Source organism: Mesoplodon bidens (genome assembly GCF_964165515.1).
Source record: "Mesoplodon bidens genome assembly, chromosome: 10".
NCBI lineage: Eukaryota > Metazoa > Chordata > Mammalia > Artiodactyla > Ziphiidae > Mesoplodon > Mesoplodon bidens.
In genome coordinates, this window is record NC_138172.1 from 1308566 (window position 1) to 1329310 (window position 20745).

At 47.1% G+C, this 20745-nt stretch overlaps 2 protein-coding genes across 2 annotated transcripts in view; one reads left to right on the plus strand and one right to left on the minus strand.

Annotated features, from left to right (window-relative positions):
• Positions 1–18705, plus strand: part of KBTBD12 (kelch repeat and BTB domain containing 12) — a gene marked incomplete at its 3' end in the record, with an annotated part of 40395 nt that extends 21690 nt beyond the window's left edge. The window contains exons 4-5 of the mRNA XM_081246469.1: positions 3926–4123; positions 18476–18705. Coding sequence (XP_081102595.1) covers positions 3926–4123; positions 18476–18705 — 428 coding nt within the window. The remainder of the gene's footprint in view (positions 1–3925; positions 4124–18475) is intronic.
• Positions 1–20745, minus strand: part of MGLL (monoglyceride lipase) — a 254250-nt gene that overhangs the window by 227005 nt on the left and 6500 nt on the right. The window contains exon 2 of the mRNA XM_081246908.1: positions 1621–1757. The gene's annotated coding sequence lies outside the window, so the exon portion shown is untranslated. The remainder of the gene's footprint in view (positions 1–1620; positions 1758–20745) is intronic.

Genomic DNA, 20745 nt, shown 5'->3' on the forward strand with positions numbered 1-20745 from the left:
AGCCATCAATCATAGATGCAGCCGACAATTAAACTGAGAGCGAGCAAACCTAAGACGAGTGGCTTCAGTGAGCCCTGCTTTACTTACACAACGTCCTGGAACACGAAAGAGGAAGAATGACCATCCCATGGAGTGCATGGGAAGAACTAAAAGGAAATGCCCATCATAGTACTTGGGAATAGTTTACAGCGCACGTCCATCCTCCTCACCCTCCTCCGCCTGTACATAGTTACCTATAAGTTAACCTTGGCAACAACTTGTGAAATTGGAATTATTATCCAAAACTTACAGATGAGAAAATTGAGACTTAGAGAAATTATACTGACCAAAGTTGTCCAGCTATAAGTGGTGACACAGGCATATGAACCATGGTCTGTTTCCAAAAGCCCACATGCTTTTTCCCTGGCCCATGGGAGCCTTCAACAGTGAATACATTATTAAAGCTTGTTGAGCCATGCAAGCAACTTTGGGAGCTGGTGTGAACTGCTCCAGACTCACCATCCCCTTTGGGGTGCAGCCTGCCACCTGAAGGCCGGAAAGAATAAGCCTGCCACCTGAAGGCCGGACTGCAGGCAGAAGGATGTCAGGAACCAGCCCCACTGTGTTCAAGGCCCCATGGACAGCAAGTCCTACAGGATGTCAGGGAAGGACCACGCCCCCGCCCTCTGCCAGCGCCCGGCCAGGCTTGGTGTGGGGAGACGGTTCCTCCCACGCCCTGCAGAGGGAGAGACTCTATGACCACCAAACACAAAGACAGCAGGTCTTCATCTTGGTAGAAATAAAGAGGAGAGAGAGGCATCTTCTTCTATAATCCACACCCTCTGACCCCACCAAAAAAAACTAAAGTATATATTTTACACTGGAGGTCCACTGGGGTATGACTTGCAAAGATAACTTCTATTTGCCTGTTTTTGAATAAAGGAAAGTCAGGCTCAGAGGTTCTGATGGCATATAAAGATATGAGGTATGTCATTGAAATTCTAAAGATGTGTTGATCCTACCCCAGGATCAAAAGAGTTCTCTTGTAGTGCTGGTGCTGACTTATTAATAAAGACCATGCTTTTATTTGATTATTTATCTAATCAGCATTCACTTTCAGTTTAAGCTTATTAAGTCTCTGGTAATAGAGTGGTGCTGAGAGTGTACTTGGTGGTAGAATTACATCCAAGTGAGACAGAGAGTGTGTTCAGGGGCGGGCGGTCAGAAACAAAGGCAGAGCCTGCAAGCCCGTGTCACCCGAGTGGAGCCTGTGAACTGTCTGACAACCAAACAGAAAGGGTACCTATGTAAAAGTTTAGTTTTGTAGCGTAAAGGCTGAACATTATAATTAAATACACTTAGTAAAAGGGAAACGAAAATGACAAGCACTCTAATTATTTCAACAACCGAGAGAATGATACCCATTCTTTATATGCTTTATGTTGGGGAAGCTTTCTTAGCGGGCTTTTATGTGAACTTCTGATTACGCCCAGGTTGCTGGCTGCTGGGTGTGCCCAGACTGGCTCTGAGTGACTTGCATTTCATGTTTGCCCCCACTACTGGTCTTCTAAAGTGCCCGTAATATAAACCAGCCGAAAAATATCTCGTACGGAGCAGGTAGCCAAATCATCTTGTTCTTACCTGATGGGTGGTTGCCGTGGTCAACTGCTACAGATAAATCCCCTTCTTTAGGCCCATCCTGCTCCACAGATAGGAAATTCCACTTTTTGTTGGACTAAGAAGCCTCCAGCCGCCCCAGTGCCACACTGGAAGAGGGCCTGTGAACAACAGAGTGTGCAGTTAACTGAGGCCGGCGTGTCCCCTCCTTGGAAACGCTGCTGCTCAGACTTGGCACGGTAACGGGCTAAATTATTTATCCAGGCGGAAAAGAGGGAAAGCAGTTAAGAGCTTCCTGAGTTTATAGCCTTGATCCCTGGGTTCGTACTGAGACAGGAAACAGGCCAGGCTACACAGGCAAAGAACAAAAAGGTTCCCTCTGAAGTCCTCTTATGTCTGCGTGAGTCCCAGCCAGGGTGAAAATAAGCTGTTCCCATCAATCTTCTCGGATTCACTGAGTACCGTGTGTCAGGCACTGTGAGATATAAGACAGGTGAAAAGTGGTCTTTGCCCTCAGTGAGCCTGTAGCACATCCACTAGGCCAGAGGAAGCTGAGGGAAAGTTAACTTTCTGGTTCATTCACTCCAGACCCGCACGTGTCAGTCAGGCACTGTGCTAGGTCCTGGGGTGCAGCACTGAAGGAAGATAGGAAACCATGTGATGATGGACAGAAGGACCACCTGACCAGCATGATGACGGGAAAAGGAATTAAATAACACAAAAGAGGAAATGCCACGAGGTGTCATGTGATTAATCTCTAAGTGACACATTGGGTAAAGGCCCTGTGATGAGAGCAGTCTCGGTTCTGGTCTTGGTGTTGCTATAAACAACAGAGCCAAGCCCTCACCCACACCCCACTGCACTGACCCGTCCAGGACCCTCCACGGGTAGCCTGAGGCTAGCACTCTCCCAACTTTGATTGGTCGTGTAGACCAGGTCACCAGATTGGGTCTGCATGGAATGAGGTCACCGAAGAGAGGGCTGTCTCTCCTTCCAGGGGATTCACCTCCACCCCAGGACCCAGGCTTCAGATCAGGAAATATAGCCCTGACATTTAAGACCTTTCATTGTGGTACAAAAAAGGTCACCTACAAACTTGTGCTTCTTATTACAGTGGATTGGAAATTCTTATGCCATTACTTTCCCATGGAGCGTTGTACTTAAAGTCACAATTATGTAAATGATATTTCTGCTACTTGTTACAGTCTCTGGACTTCTGAGTGTAAGGTGTATCTCTTTTAAGGTACTTGTCATGATGTCGCTATCTGTTTATTTAATGTGGCCCTTTGCACCACATTAATTTCTTTTCTTTTTAAAGATTTTTTTTGATGTGGACCATTTTTAAAGTCTTTATTGTATTTGTTACAATATTGATTCTGTTTTATGCCTTGATTTTTTGGCCGCGAGGTATGTGGGATCCTAGCTCCCTGACCAAGGATCAAACCCTCACCCCCTGCACTGGAAGGCGAAGTCCCAATCACTGGACCGCCAGGGAAGTCCCCACCCCATTAATTTCTTAACGGCAAGAAATATACCTCACTCATCTTTCTCGGCTCCTCATCACGAGCATGCTGCCTTGCGTGTAACAGGTAATCAGGGAATATCTACTGAATGAACTTTGTCGCTCAAAAATGGAAGACGCATCACGCATCTGTGTTTGGGGCTTCCCTCTGACCCCCAAATCTGAAATTTACCAAAGATTGGCCCTGCTGTAATGGGGAAAAATTCCTGCCACTTAAGAAAAGAGGGAGAAGGACTTCCCTGGTGGTCCAGTGGTTAGGACTCTGCGCTTCCACTGCAGGGGGCCCGGGTTCGACCCCTGGTCGGGGAACTAAGATCCCGCATGCCGTGCGGAGCGGGCAAAAATAAAAAATAAAATAAAATAAACAAGAAGAGAAGGAGAGACAGGCTGGCAATGATAGGGATGGAAAGGATGTTTGCCTCTCTAGCCAGGTCTGTGGAATCATAACGAACAGGAAGGCAGATGTCAGAACCGTGTCACCCTCACATTCAAGCCGGAAATTCTTCCTCTAAAGGGAGGGTTATTGTGTGAGCCAGTGTTGGATGTTGTAGGTTATAAAGCCTGTGGTGGAATCAGCCTCATGGGTGAGCACAAACAGATAGAACACTACGGATAAAACGAGATTAGCCTTGGTTATGGAGTCCACAGTAGACATTACCATTGCTTACAAATTATCTCAGAAGAAGTACCAGGCAACAGAAGCACACCAAGATCCATGAGCCTGAGATACAGACCCGGCAGAAAGGGGGCACTGCCCACAGGGACATCTCAGCTCTGGTCACCTCCTTTCTGTGTCACCCTCTGCAGGTGGAATCGGCTGCATAGGTCGAGACAAGGGTCAGGTTCGGAAGTGCCTTGACACGGTGGAGATCTACAACCCGGACGGGGACTTCTGGAGGGAGGGCCCACCCATGCCCAGCCCCCTGCTCTCACTTCGCACCAATTCTACCAATGCAGGAGCCGTGGACGGGAAGCTGTACGTCTGCGGGGGCTTCCACGGAGCAGGTACTGGTCAAGTTTTTTATGTCCATCTTGACCTCCCTTAACTGACCCAACGAACAATCCTAAGAGCAGGGTGGGCACTGGCAAAAGCAGTGACCTTGGGCAACTCACCAACCTCTGACCTTGGGTTTGCACGTCTACAAAGTGGGGCTACGCCCTCCACGGGCTGTCATAAGAATTAAGTGAGATCTGGTCTGTCATGTGTCTGGCACACAGCAGACACACAGTAAACATGAGCTGAACACGACAAGAGGAGAAATGGGGGAGGGAAGGCTAATGCCAGATTGCAGGACTAAAGGAGAGATTTAAAAATATGAAGAGAGGGGCTTCCCTGGTGGGGCAGTGATAAGACTCTGTGCTCCCAATGCAGGGGGCCCGGGTTCAATCCCTGGTCGAGGAACTAGATTCCACATGCTTGCTGCAACTGAGAGTTGGCATCCCGCAACTAAGGAGACCACATGCTGCAACGAAGGAGCCCGCCTGCCACATCTAAGACCTGGGGTAACCAAAATAAATAAGTAAATAAGTATTTTAAAAAAATAAATAAAAATATGAAGAACACATGGAAATAGGGGAATGACCAGAAACGCGGGGGGTTAGCTCTGCATTTATTGATCTTTACTGAAATCCTGCCCTCGGAAAACTCTCTTACTCCCCACTACTGACACAAGAAATAAATTGCTTGAAAGCCTTTCTAAGATAATACCTAATCTACGTATTACCGAACTCAGCTTCCACATATCTAATTGCTACCATCATTGCAATCTACAGTACAGATTTATAATTTTTTAAAGTAACAGGGAGATTTTTATTCTTTATTTTATTTTTTAAAATATTTGTTTATTTATTTGTTTATTTTGGTTGGCTGTGCCAGGTGTTAGTTGTGGCACACCAGATCTTTTAGTCAAGGCATGTGGGCTGTTGGTGGTGGCATGCAGAATCTAATTCCCCAACCAGGGACTGAACCGGGGCTCCCTGCCCTGGGAGCACAGAGTCTTACCCACTGGACCACCAGGGAAGTCCAGGGAGATTTTTAAATATGCACAAATTTAATAAGTAACTGTCTCCAAAGTTTGATTAGTTGCATCAGTAAGTAAGGCAGAATGCAGTTACAGTAAAAATGACTAACAGTTTAATTCTAACCTTCCTAATAGAAGTACTAGGCCAGGACATATCTAGGAAAAACATGCCCCAGGAGTACTTATAATTTTGGAAGCATGCCCAATTAAAATAGAGCTGCCCCTGCAGCAAAACCAAGCCTGCTATACACCTCCCCCTTTTTTTTTTTTTTTTTTTGCGGTACGCGGGCCTCTCACTGTTGTGGCCTCTCCCGTTGCGGAGCACAGGCTCCGGACGCGCAGGCTCAGCAGCCATGGCTCACAGGCCCAGCCGCTCCGCGGCATGTGGTATCTTCCCAGACCGGGACACGAACCCGTGTACCCTGCATTGGCAGGCGGACTCTCAACCACTGTGCCACCAGGAAAGCCCACCTCCCTTCATTTTTAAAGCACGTTATTATATGTAAGTTAAAGAATAAAGCTTTCATTAGGAATTAAAAGAGACTTAGGCGGTAGATGAACCCAATACAATGAGTGTACCTTACTTGGCTCCTGATTCAAACAAATCTTCTGGAGAAAGATATTTTTCAGGTAATCTGGGAAATTTGAGTGTGGACTGGAGTATTAGATGATATTAAGGAATGGTTAATTTTGTTAGGTCACAATAATAATGGCATTGTAGTTTTATATGAAAGAGGAAGAAAAAGGAAAAACGTTATGAACGATGAGAGACTGTGTAGAAGTTTTTATGGATGAAAATGATATGCTGTCCGGAACTTGTGTTAATCTACTCCAGCAAATATTTTTTAAAAAGTGAAAGGGGATGGGGGGCAAGAATAGATTTTACAACGCTGGTGAAATGTTGATCATTGTGAAAGCTGGATAATGGCTACAGGGGCTTTATTTCCTAGATTTTTTTTTCTTTCCACGCCACTCGGCTTGTGGGATCTTAGTTCCCTGACCAGGGATCGAACCCCGGGCCCTTGGCAGTGAAGGTGTGGAGCCCTAACCACTGGACTGACAGGGAATTCCCTATTTACTGGTTTTTGTATTCTTGAAAGTCCCCATGATAAGAAGCTTCAATTTTTCTTTCTCTATTTGTTCTTCAGAGAACTTTACAAACTTTTTTTAACGGTTCTAGTATCTTTTATATTACACATCACATGCTTGTGTAAAGGTAGTAACCTGTCACAGTAGCAAGAAACCTGGCAGGGCAAGGAGATCTTGTAAAGACCCTTGTTGGAGCCCCGTGAGTGAGGAGGCCTTGGAGGAGACAGGAGAGCGCCCGGGTGCTGGACCACTCACCCCCCCACACACACACACACACACCCCGCCAGGGCCCTGCTCTCCATGCCCTGGCTGCGGGCTTTCTCTTGACCAGAAGAGAAGGGCAGAGAATACAGAGGGCAGCCTCAGGACCTCCAGAGCAGTGGGGGGGTAATTAGTGTCTAAGGATCTAGAAGATACTCCCTTTTGTCTTGTTTCCTTGTCTTATCTTCCTTTGTATAATATTGAGTTAGAGAATTGATATCCCCAGTTTTTCACGAATGTCTGAACTCACGCTCTGAGCCAATGTCTTTTCTTGGAACTGCAATGGACTCATAATGCTTCCAGCCAGAGGGAAAGGGATTTATTTACTATGCGAGCTCTCAAAGTCCCTTTTAATTATTTGGTTTTAAGATGGAAGATTGTCTGGGATTAGCTCAGTGAGTTGTCAATGGGGTTTTATGGAAAACAGAACAATTGTCTAATAGCGTGCCCATTACGAACTAGAGATCTCAGCGTCAGACCTAAAAACAGGCACTGAATTTTCTCTCCTGTGTGACACAAACCTACTCATCCCATTTATTTACTCAAAAAACCACAGTCAAGAAAGTACTCTTTTAATCTGTTTAGTTAATTCCATAAAAATGTATTGAAACAAACTGTTTAGAGGCACTTGGGCTACAATTTTGAGATGCTCAACAGTTGATGGGAAATATAGACATCAAAACACATAATAAACATAGTAACTGCATATTGGTTAAAACAGTAGGTTGAACACCTCAATTTTCTCCCACGTCCCACGAAAATGACAGTAAATGGAATGAACACAGTCAAACAAAGAGAAGAGGAGAGAGGGCAACAGCAACACAGTTTTGGAAGCAGGAAAGCAGACGGATGAATAACTGCCCAGACATGAGACAGTTCAGGGCTAACCTGGCAACAGGAAAAGGAAGCACAAACCACAGAACCCCAGGCAGTCCTGGGGGTGGACAAGTCTGGAAGAGGGAATGAAGGTGACGCTGAAAACACAAGGACAGCGGCAAGACGGGAAGACCCCAATCTCCTGCCCTTCCCTCGACACTGAGATAAAGCCCCTCCTGCACCCCAACAAAGACCGAAGCTAAGGATTGGGGTGGGGCAGGCAATCAGTACTAAAAACAGGGAGCTGAAGAGAACAGCTACATCCTGAATCTTGAGATCATCAGCTTTCTTCCTTTTCTGGCTCCCAGACGTGGGCAGCCATAACCTCCAGACAGGAGACTGGAAGATTCTCCTTTGGGAACCTGACCAGCCCCAAAATAAGGCAAAGCCAAATCACCCCATAGAGGACCTCACAGAAAAGGCTTCCATGGTATCCCTCTCTTAAAGATGAGCAAACAGCTGGGGATCATCAGACGTCTGAGGAAAGCATGTACAGAAAAGGCAGAAATCAAAACATAAAAGAAGAAAAGCACCTGGAGGAAACAGGCTGTGCCAGGAGAAGCATCCTCGGAGAGATGAAAGAAAACGTGTGTCAGCGCAACAGGAAAAGGATACTTAAAAGAGGTCTTGGAGGTTATAAATATGATAGCAGAAATTATATATACAATAGAAAACTTGGAGTGTAGAGTGGAAGAAACTTCTCAGGAAGCAGAGCAAAAAGCAATCAGACAGAAAATGAGAGAAAGAGAAAGTAAGTCCATGAGGTCCCATGGTTGAATAGGAGTTTCAGTAAAAAAAAAAAAAAAGAATAGAGAAAATGGAGGGACAAAACATCCGTGAAATAAAGTAGGAAAATTTCCCAGAACTAAAGTTACCAGTTGAAAGGAGACACCTCATCCCCAGCAGAGTGGAAGAAAACAGACACAGAGTAAAGCACATCCCTGCAATGTCACAGAACGCCAGGGACAAATGAGGATCCTGAAAGCTGCCAGAGAGAAAGGACTCATCTCGTAGAAAGTGTCAGGAATCAGAACAGCACCACACTTAGGAAACGTGACACTGGAAGCTAGAAGAAACTTAAGCTAATGCTTCAGAAGCCCTGGAGGAAAGTTACCTTCCACCTACACTTCCGTGCCTGCTGAACCTCTAAGTGTGGGAGCACGGTCTCAGACATGCAATGTTCCCGAAATTTATCTCCTGTGCTCCCTTCTGTTAGGCTTTGCTTCCCGAAAACGAACACCTAAGCCACGTACTAGTGGACAGGGGGCCAGGAAACAGGATTAAACACAGTGGAGGGAAGGACATTGAGGGGAGATCCCGGGATGACAGCTTGTACAGCGGCCTGAACAGCCAGTTCAGAAGGCAGCTGGTCAAAGGCTCTGGGGGAGGGGACTTGCAGAAGAGAAAACTGACCAAATCTTCATGTTCTGCAAGATTTAGACACTTGGAGAAGAGCGATGAAAACTAACAAAAATAAAACAACTGACTTGCGAGGAAACAAGCAGTTGTGCAGGAAAGGAGAGTGTGTCACCCGGTCATGTGTGAATAGCATTGATAACAATCACGTCTAGTCATGTCAGCGGTAAACACGGAGCCTCAACCGTTCGGGGGAGTGGGGCAGACACGGTGGGGATGTGGTAGAAAGCTGAAACCACATTTTCTACAGTGGAAGTCAGGAGTGCATGGCTTCATCTGAGAAATCAAGAAGTTGCAATAGGGACTTCCCTCATGGTCCAGTGGACGCGGGTTCGATCCCTGGTCAGGGAACTAAGATCCTACGGGCCACGGGGCAACTAAGCCCGCGTGCCACAACTACTGAGCTCAAGCGCCTCAACTACAGAGAAGCCCGCGTGCCTCAGTGAAGATCCCGTGTGCCACAACTAAGACCCGACACAGCCAAAAAAATAATAATAATAAAAATAAAGAAAATAATAAAATAATAAAAATAAAGATAATTTTTTTAAAAAAGAAGTTGCAATAGTATAAAATATGTTATTTACAGATGACAGTGTTCAGTGCCAGAAGAACCAGCCAGGTTGAAAGGCAGAAAATGGGGAGGTGGGTAGGAGACAACCATTTTTAAGGCCTGAACCTTGTTAAGCTGTTTGGCTCTTTAAATCGTGTGCATGTATAACTGATAAAACAAAAGCAAATTTGAGATACATAAATAGAGTACATGTAAGGGAGGAACAATGAGGGGAGTATTAAGGAAAATATCAGCAGGTGAGCCTGCAGGGAGGTAATCCTCTGTGGGTCTCATGCATCTCTGAGCACCTGGGAGCAGAGACACTGCCTGCCTTTGTTCCGGAAGACCCTTTCAAGCGTGTTTGTACAGCAGACAACCTCAGAAAAGAGAGACAGTGCCTCCCTCCACGGCAAGGGCCATTATAAAAGCTTCTGGTTCCTAAGCTTAGGGCTCCCCTCCTACAAGGCAGCCCACTGATTGTACAGGTGTCACCTGACACTCTCCATGCTGCCCTGTGGGATTTGCGGCTCAGTACTTTTAAAATGCAGACACACTGGCCGCTGCCGTTGCTACGAGCGACCCCGTCCTTCCTCTATGACCAGGAGTTTCGTGTTGTAAAGTCTAAGACTCTTCACAGTTCTTGACAGAACTGTTGAGTTCTTTGACTCAGCAGAGGAAAGACAGAATCAAAAACTCTGTTCTCCACCCCCAGCACAGAGTGAGGAAGCCAACATTATGTTTCCAAAAGATCAGAGCTCATAACACCAACTCTTCACACACTTACAGATTTCATAGAAGAGGAGGGAACATTTCCCAACTCTTTCTATGAAGTCGGAATTTCCCTGATACCAAAACTGGACAAAGACATGCCAGAAAACGACGGGCCAATATCCCTTATGAATACGGTTGCAAAAATGCTCAGTAAAATACTAGCAAGCTGAATGTAGCAACATACAAAAAGAATTATGCATTCTAACCAAGCAGGCTTTATGCCAGGAATGAAAAGTTGGTTCACCATACAAAAACTAATCAGTGTAATACACCGTATTAGGCAGACCTGCTCTAAAAAAAGAAAGTTACAGAAAATTCTTCAAATGAAAGGCAACTGGTATCACTGAGAAACCTGGAACCTCACGAATCCAGAAAGACAAAGAGAAATAGTGAACACCCAGGTAAATATAATGGACAGTTTTCTCCTCTTCAGTTCTTCAGCACATGAATGGCAGTCGACAGCAAAAATTTTAACACTGTCTGATAGTGTTCTCAGTGTGGGTTAGTGCTACACAGAGAGGGCTGTCTCCCTTGTGGTGACAATTAAACGTAACGGGGTAGGTAGGCTAAGGGACTAGATGGGAGTGAGGGGGGTTCCTGCACCCACTTGAAGTGATGAAGTATCAGTGAAATAGTCTGTTAAAAGTTACTGTACTCCTGGGCTTCCCTGGTGGAGCAGTCATTAAGAATCCGCCTGCCAATGCAGGGGACACGGGTTTGAGCCCTGGTCCAGGAAGATCCCACATTCCACGGAGCAACTAAGCCCGTGTGCCACAACTACCGAGCCTGCGCTCTAGAGCCCGCAAGCCACAGCTACTGAGCCCGCGTGCCACAACTACCGAAGCCCGCATGCCTAGAGCCCATGCTCCGCAACAAAGAGAAGCCACCGCAATGAGAAGCCCACGCACCGCAACAAAGAGTAGCCCCCGCTCGTCACAACTAGAAAAAGCCCGTGCACAGCAACGGAGACCCAATGCAGCCAAAAATCAATAAATAAGTAAATATTTTTTAAAAAGTTACTGTAATCCTTAGAACAACTACCAAAAAACAAACTATACAAAGAAGTATGCTTAAAAATTCAAGATAAATTAAAATGGGATATTTAAAATATTCACGTAATCCAAAAAGAAGAAGGAAAGGGGAAAGAGAGGAGCAAAACATAAAAGAAATAATAAAATAGTAGACCTGAATCCCAGTGTGTTGATATTTACATGAAATACGGTGGTCTTTTTTTAATATCTAAATTTATTTATTTATTTATTTTTGGCTGCGTTGGGTCTTCGTTGCTGCGTGCGGGCTTTCTCTAGTTGTGGTGAGTGAGAGCTACTCTTTGTTGCGGTGCGTGGTCTTCTCATTGTGGTGGTGGCTTCTCTTGTTGCGCAGCGCGGGCTCTAGGTGCACGGGCTTCAGTAGTTGTAGCACGAGGGCTCAGTAGTTGCGGCTCGTGGGCTCTAGAGCGCAGGCTCAGTAGTTGTGGTGCACGGGCTTAGTTGCTCCACGGCATGTGGGATCTGCCCAGACCAGGGCTCGAACCCATGTCCCCTGCATTGGCAGGCGGATTCTTAACCACTGCACCATCAGGGAAGTCCCAATACAGTGGTCTTTATCAAATCATTTCACCTCACAGACCTTCCACTTGCTTAATCTCATTTTTTAAGTATTTTTCTTAAGAAAAAGAAAATAAAAAACTAATTTTCTTGAAAGCACCATTTCCTATTTGAACTCCTGTGTATCTCGAAGGGTAAAACACATTCTATGTTTCTTATAAATAAGCCCAGGGAATTCCCTGGTTGTCTAGTAGTTAAGACCCCACGTTCCCAGTGCAGGGGGCAGGGGTTCGACTCCCGTTCAGGGAACTAAGATCACGCGCAATGCACGGCACGGCCGAAGAAAAAAAAAAGGCCCAGAATACTCAGAAGTTTGTTTATAGTCATTACTTGGGATGCCAATTACCCCTTGATCAAAAGTGGTTTTGTACATACATTCCTTCAATCGGTGGAAAATATAAAATCTCTGATTAACTAACTGAATTTCCAGACAGAGGAAGACTGTTTCTGTGCCACGTGATTTTACAGTATGCTGATGTACCGCAGGGGGCTGCAAAGGACTCCCCACCATCCCAACCTCGTTCGCAGAGGCAACTGCACGTCCTCAGACGGTCGTGTGGCTTTGGTTCTGGTTTTGCCCAAACCGGGTCCCTCCTCTAAGAGGTGCTCACTGCGGTCGCGCTTTGGTTACACTCATCACCCTCTCCTTCCTGCTTGAGTCGGAGGCAGCTATATCACCCTTTCTGCTGACCGCTGGCTCCACCTCACTAGAGAGGGTAGGTAACACCCCCACCTGAGGACAAGCCCACCAGCTGGACAGGCCAGGTCAGCCTGCGCTCAGTAACCCGTTTTATGATTTACGATTGACTCACATACCTATTCATTCAAAATGCAATGGAACTTGACATGGCTTATAGAGAGGCACACGACACAATAAGAGCAATTAAAATAAACCAGGGGGCTTCCCTGGTGGTGCAGTGGTTAAGAATCCGCCTGCTAACGCAGGGGACACAGGTTCGAGCCCTGGTCCTGGAAGATCTCACATGCCGTGGAGCAACTGAGCCCGTGCACCACAACTACTGAGCCTGTGCTCTAGAGCCCACGAGCCATAACTACTGAGCCCACGTGCCGCAACTACTGAAGCCTGCAAGCCTAGAGCCTGTGCTCTGCAACAAGAGAAGCCACAACAATGAGAAGCCTGCACACTGCAACGAAGAATAGCCCCGCTCGCCGCAACTAGAGAAAGCCGGTGTACAGCAACGAAGACCCAACGCAGCCAAAAAAAAAAAAAAAAAAAAAAATCAGGAAATGGAATGAAGGGAAAATAAAAACATATACAAACCACTATATATAAAATAGATAAACAACAAGGACCTACTGTACAGCACAGGGAACTCTTCTCACTACTCTATAATGACCTATATGGGAAAAGAATCTAAAAAAGAGGGCATGTATGTGTGTGTATAACTGATTCAGTTTGCTGTGCACCTGAAACTAACACAACATTGTAAATCAACTATACTCCAATATAAAATTAAAAAAAAAATTAAGAGAAAAAAAAAGCAAGCCAGATGGGGGTAAAGTCGCCAGCACTCTCATGCACTGGCTGTATGAGGACCACCAGTTCATCTCTGGTCCCTCTAGAGGCCAGAGTTGAAAGGACCACACGCCCAGCTACGGATTTGCAGTGTCCTCAGAGGGGAATAAACCACTGCTAGAGGGGCACAGCTTTTAAACGTGGAGAATTTCTCCCCGTAGCCTCATATAAGGCAGTGGGAAATGTCCTCAATAATATTCCTGTAATAAATCAAATGCAAGTCAGCATTTCACCAAAGAGCACGTCAGAAAAAAAAAAAAACTCTATAAGGGACTAAAAAATATCCCACGCTTTCAGTTTTCTGACAGTCTCACTGAATTGAACGATGAGATCTAGACTAAGGTGGTGCTTCTCAAGTTTGTCCACTGGAGTATATCCAACAACAGGGAGCAGCCCTATGGCACGTGGGGCTACAGCTGAGGCGTCTGCCACACCCACAGCATGTCTTTGGCATTCTCATCTTCAAACGCTCACGCGAATTCTTTATTTGCTTCGTATAAAAATAACGTTTTCAACTGCTGACCCCTGGAGGCGGCCGGCCTCAGGGAGAGGTCCTGACTCCTCGAGTTAGTAAGATGCTGTTGCATTAAGTGTCTGTTTTTGGAGAATTAACTGAACTGAAACGAGCTGACACTGAATTCAGCCACCGGTTTCTTCTTCCTTGTGAGAGGATAACGTTTCAGGAGCCCAGGCTCACACACACGGGTAGGTACACAGCTCGCTCTCTGAGCTCCGTTAGGGTGGGAGCTTAGGAGAGCACCGGGACGGCCCACCGCGTGTGTGCCCTGTCAGGCGGTCCTGGCGGGAGCCCGGATCCCCGGGGTGCCTTCTTCCTGAGTCCCCGGCCACACCCAAGTCTGGGACCACTCAGTACACTCTCCCCTTCCCAGTCAAGAAAGCTCACTCATTACCTTCTTTAATTCTTTGACACTAATGCGGTAATTTTCATTCCATGTAAATTAAAGAGATTTCTAGGAAAGATGGTAATACGCATACATCGTTTAAAAAAAATACCTCTCCCCAATAAACACCGAAATGAGCAAAAGGAAACAAAATTAATGAAGAAAACTCTGCCTACTCTAAAATTTTACAAGCCCCAGCCAGCATTAATTTGAATAAAGACATTGCAAGCCTTCATCCAGCTAAACCAAAACAAAACGAAACAGAAACCCAGGTGTGGGAGTGGTAAAACACATGTTCCAAGACACGGGCAGTAAAGGACCCAGAGAAGGCTCCTCCACCTCAACAGGAGGACGGGCAGGAAGAGGAAACGGTCGTCCTGGACGTCTGCCCCTCGATGGGCGGCCCCTGGGTCAGACCCGTCAGCCTCTCGCCGCCAGGGCTCTGCGGGGAATGGTGGTTTCCAGTACTGACGCCTGCCAGCAGCCACAGCGAGAAGGCCAGTGGCAGCCCCCAGCCTGACTGGGCCACCCACACCCCTCAGTTGCCCTCAAGCTGCCGAGCTCCCTTCCGTTCGGTAAATCCCCACTTTGCTAAAGCCAGACAAAATTCGTGTCTGCTGGTGCCGCCAGGAACTCTAACGGACTCAACAAGCAGATTCCTTTTGCACTTAACAACACAACTCAGAGCCATATAAAACAGAAACTACACAAACCACAAGATAAATGGATAAACCCTCAAGAACTGGATGGACTTTGAGACACCTGTCTCAGAAAGTCACAGACCCAAAAGATTTTTTTTTTACAAAACTAAAGGAAAAAAAGATGTTGAGCTTCGTGTCTACGTCAGTTTTTAATTTAAGCTAATTACAATTAAATAAAAGTTAAACATCAGCTCCTGAGTCTCACTCTTCAAATGTGTCTCGTGGTTTCTGTATTGGACACTGCAGATCACAGAACCTTTCCTTTATCTCAGAGTTGTACTGAACGGAGCTGATAGGAAAAAGATGTGGTGTATATATATTTATAGTCCATGGAATAGTATTCAGCGCAAAAACGGAGGAGATCCTGCCACCTGCCACACAAGGATGAACCTGGAGGACATTATGCTGAGCGAGATGATCCAGACACAGAAAACCAAGTACCATATGATCTCACTTGCACGTGGAACCCAAAATAATCAAACTCACAGAAGCAGAGAGTAGAAATGGTGATGGCCAGGGACTTGGGGGAGGGGGAAATGGGGAGATATTGGTCAAAAGCCACAGACCTCCCATTATAAAGTGAAGACGTTCTAGGGATCTAACATATGGCTGGTGACTCTAGTTCATACTGGGAATTCCCTGGCTGTCCAGTGGTTAGGACTCGGTGCTTTCACTGCCATGACCCAGGTTCAGCCTCTGGTCAGGGAACTAAGATCCTGCAAGCCGCACAACGTGGACACAAAAAACAAAAAAAATACTGTATTGTATACCTGAAATTTGCTAAGTGGTCTCAACACATACACATACACACACATGTAACCATGCGGGGTGATGGGTGTGTGAATTAGCTTGATTGTGGTGATGGTTTCACAGCATGTGCACATCTCAATCATCATCACATCGTGCACCTTAAATGTATACAATTTTTATTTGTCAATTGTGCCCCAATAGAGCTGGAAAAAGTAAATACTCACTTCCATACCTAATTTTGTAACATTTTCCTTAAAGAGGGCCTCCCAAGTCATATAAGCTTTGGGTCCCACAGGGCCTGTCTCCTCCTGCCTCATCAACAAGCTGCAGGAAACACAGCCCCACCACGTCCTTCTTCATTCGAAAGGGCTCAGTGGTCTCGAGCACAGGCTTTGAGGATCGCAGATCTGGGTGGGGGTTCCGGCTCTGCCACTTCTAGCCGTGTGCCTGTAGGCAGGTCCTCTGAGTCTCAACCCTTAGTCTGAAGACAGGGGTAAACTGGTGCTTGCCCCACAGGTGACGTGATATAACATGTCAGCGCAGCCGGCTCACAGTAAGCACAGCACACGCAGCCCACTGTAATCACACAGTGAGTGTCAGCTGTGACTATTTTTTGGTGTTTTTGGAGTGAAGGTTCATTCAGGAAATGCAGGTGAAAAAGGGCGTTTTCAGACAAACAAACGCTGAAGGAGTTTGCCGTAAGAAGACATCCCCTACAGTATGTACTTCGGCATAAGGAAAACTGACCCTGATGAAAAGTCTAAGATGCAGGAAAGAATGAAGAGCAATGCAAGTGTAAATACGTGGGTCATTCTGTGAGCATTTACCATACAGAACAACAATAATAATGCCTTTCAGAGTCTACAGATAGAAAGGAAATGCACATCAACAAAGGCTAATAAATTGGGAGGGAAGTAAATATAATTAAACTATTCTAAGGCCTTCCAAGAGGACGGTCAAGGTATTGATTAATCAGATCTTGGTAAATTGGGTGTGCAAGTTTTTTTTTTTTTTTTTTTTTTTTTTTTGCGGTACGTGGGCCTCTCACTGTTGTGGCCTCTCCCGTTGTGGAGCACAGGCTCCGGATGCTCAGGCTCACCGGCCATGGCTCACGGGCCCAGCCGCTCCATGGCATGTGGGATCTTCCCAGACCGGGGCATGAACCCGTATCCCCTGCATTGGCAGGCGGACTCTCAACCACTGCGCCACCAGGGAAGCCCGGGTGTGCAAGTTTTAATCTAGGGTAACCCCCACCAAAAGAATAGAAATGGGGGGAATTCCCAGGAGATCCAGTGGTTAGGACACAGTGCCTTCACTGCCGGGGCCCAGGTTCGATCCCTGGTTGGGGAACTAAGATCCTGCAAGCCACACAGCGTGGCCAAAAAAAACGAATACAAATGGGGTTTATAATTTCTGAATCAGTGGAGGAGAAGAAATGGAATGATAAAAAACACTCAGTCTAAAAGACAGCGTTAAAGGAGAAAAGAACGAGTGAGACAAGGACGGTTCACAAATGGGATGTTAGATTTAAACCAAAATACATCAGTTATTGCATTAAATGTAAATAGACGAAATGTTCCAGTTAAAAGACAAAGATTATCAGAATGTTCTTTAAAATTGTACCTTTTGCTAGTTATGATATTAGTCAAAAGAATTCTAATGGAACTTATTCTAGAGTAAGAGGGTCAATTAAATGATAAATTTATAAATGATAAAATTTGTATTTACTTAATAACAGACTCAAAATGTGTACACTAAAAATTGACAGAACTAAAAGGAGAAATAGACAAATCGATAATCTTAGTGGGATAGCTTCACACAGCTCTCTGAGTAACAGACAGAACAAGCCCACAAAAAGCAGTAAATATGTAGAAGATTTGAATAACATGACCTAACGGACATATATGAACAACTATAAAACCCACATCCTTTACAAGCGCACATAGACCATTTTCAAGCATTGACTGTTATATGCCAGGACTGGGCACTTTTCCATACATTATCTCCTCTTATCATCATAAAGTTGTGAAACAGTCGTCTGGCCTGGAAATCTCCCATCTGCCCTCCCAACCCACGCACCCCTTCTCTATCTTACTCCGTGTCCTGTAAAGCCGACCTGTGTGAGCTGCATTCACAGGCTCCTTTCCCCTCTGGACTCTGGCTGGGTTTAGCCAGAATTGTTGGGAGAAAGAAGGGTAGAATAAGGGCATTTGTTCTCCCCACCCCTCTGCGGGGTTGCCGGGAGGGTCCCTGGGGATGGCTAAGCTCCAGGCAGCTGCCCTCTCCAAGTTCCTGTTCCCACCCCTCCCCCTGCGGCCTTCCAGGTGGCAACGGCCCAGCTGCTCTTAGTCCTGGGGGCTGTGCCATCCCTCGTGGGTCTTCCTAAATGTTGCCCACACCTTTCCAAACTCTCTTAAATTGCCCAGTTAGACTGTGCCATCTGTCTCCTGCAAGGACCCTGGCTGTGTCCCAGCATCCTATCTGCAGTTAAGGAAACGTAAGCTCAGGGAGGCCAGTAACTCACACGAGGTCGTGAGACCTCCTCTCACAGGTGCAGAATTAAGGACAGTCTCCTCCCTTGCTGGTATCTTTAATAAATCGCTAACACGACCCTGGAACACCCCTTCCGCTTTAGACAACAGTATGCCCTGTCACTGTGTCTGAGTAACTCCTGAATGTGAGTGGTCACATGGCCTTTCTTGGTTTCTTAAACATCAGGAACACTGTGTCTTCCACAGTACAGTATTCGGCTGTTTGTTAATTAATTTCTGCTGCATAATACCTTTTAGAGGAAGTTGTTTAATAGCAGTGATGACCTCTGAATTTAACACTGCGTGACATTTGATATTTTGTCCTCCTCCTTTGCTGTTTTTCAGATCGCCACGAAGTTATCTCCAAAGAGATATTGGAGCTGGACCCCTGGGAGAACCAGTGGAATGTCGTGGCCGTCAACGCCCTCATGCACGACAGCTATGATGTCTGCCTGGTGGCGAGGAAGAATCCCCGTGACCTCATCCCCCCGCCTCCAGAGTCAGTGGAGGAGAGTGGGGGCACTGAGGTCTGTGTCTCTGTGGGACCCCCAAGGTGTCTGCCAAGGAGGCACTAGGGATGGAGAGCCCACGGCACGTGTGGGACGTGTGCATTGCATGCATCGCGACCCTGTGCAGAGCGGCATGCGCTGGGCACTGCAGGGGGTGTGTGCAGAGTCCACCCTCTGGTACCCAGGCTTTGCAGTTTCTTCCCCAAGCTTGGAGGGTAAGGGTGGAACCCTCCGCCTGCTTCACCCACAGTTGAGCATATCAGAAAACAGCCACTCCCAAGATATAATTTAGGGATGACATTTAAATAACACATAGAAATCCATCTATTTTACTTACTGTCTATGCTTCTGGAAGCCCAGTGGATTCAAAGAATGCATTTTGGTAGCTATTCTTCACCAATTTCCCAGGAGTTTCACACGCACAAGGCTCTTGTTTAAGCAGGAACGGTCAGTAAATTCCCTAGAGCTTCCCCAGGGGAAGACCATCCTAGACTGAGATGCTTTCTTCAGTGCAGAGCTGTGTGACTGTCATGACTGCTCCCCGTGTCCCCAGGTTCCAGCTGCTAACCTAGGCAGGAGGGACAGGTCCATGGAAGCTGGAGCCAGTTGGAAACCTGCTTCTGCCACCACAAAACAGGACCAGTCAGACCCAGGGCGGGCTGTCCCACGTAGGCTAGACTCTCAGAAGGCAGGGCCACACCTGTGTCTTTGCAGGTGTACCCCAAGTGCCCATGGCAGTGCCTGGCACATGCATGGGTCTTTGGGTGGCCAGCATGGGGAATGCCCCTGCTCCAGCCATGTGACCACGGTGGAAGCTGCCAGTTTCCCTGGATGGGGTTGGGGGGGGCCTCGTGGGAGGGCCGTGACTTTTCTAGATGCACTGAGTTCGGGATCTAGGCTCTCGTCCCAGCTCTGCTTCTTAGCACGCTGCATGATCCTGGGCAGCCCAGCCTTTCTAAAGCCTTATTCTCCTCCCGTGCAGAATGGGAAGGAAAGTGCTCCCTAGGGTTGGTGGAGAATTGAGTGAGAAAGCGCTGAGCACAGTGCCTGTGAGACGCAAAACAGGAAGCGTTCTTTAGCTGCTGATACTTTCATGATCATTATCGTCGTAATCAGCATCTCCTGAAGCACAGTGCCCAGAACACCCGGGCTTGGCGTGGCATCTTGGGGTTTCAGAGGGAGATGTGCATGGGGTCTGAGATTGCTCTGAAGCCCCAGCCCCTCCAGGTCCAGGTGGGCTACTGATAAACCAGGGTTTCTTTTGGGCCCTGGATGCTGCTCCTCTGACCCATATTTGTAACTCTGCCCTCCTGTTGGATAGCGTGAGAGATTCTGCCTCAAACATTTCCCCGTTTTCCCCTTAACTGAAGGCTGTCCCAATGTGGCATGGGAGGACTCGTAAAACTGGGACTGTTTGCTAGTTCTGTTCCTTGTGAGACAGGATGGTTAGGCGCTGAGCAGGGGGCATGGGGGAAGTGGTCCAGATGTTGACAGAAGCTGCAGCTGCCAGTCACGCCGGCTCAGCCTGTGCTCGTCAAGGAGGCATCACTGTTCTCACTGATTGACTTTATAATGAGCAAATGCTCTAAAAATGAATATTAAATAAAATGTCACTGATGGAAGATCGCTTTCATCTTGGTTTTCATACTGCAATTCCATGTACTTTTCATCTGGGGAGGGGACGCTCAGCACTTCTGGGCAGGAACCAGAGTCGGGGATGACCAGCCTCAAGGACCTCGGGAGCGAGGCCCAGAGGCCAGGACGTGTGAGGTGGGCAAGGGCGGGGCGGGGGGTGCGGTTCCCAGGGCAGCTGAAGCACCGGAGGAAGCCCAGGAAGCCAAGACAAGGAGATGGGGCCACACAGAAGGCCCCCATGGCCACCCCAGGAGCCCGGCCCTGGTGCGTCAGCCACACGTCTCCCGGCGAGGAAGTCCTTTAAGACCGTCCCCCACAGTCCAGTGTATTCGATCAAGCAGGGTGACAGCAGACACAGCAGGTGGGCAGGAGGCCTCGCGGGGCCCGCGTCTCAGCTGAACCAGCCCCACAGCAGTGGGAGCCGTGCAGGGCCAGCGCAGCCGGGTGGAGGCATCAGCAGGCTGCCGCAAG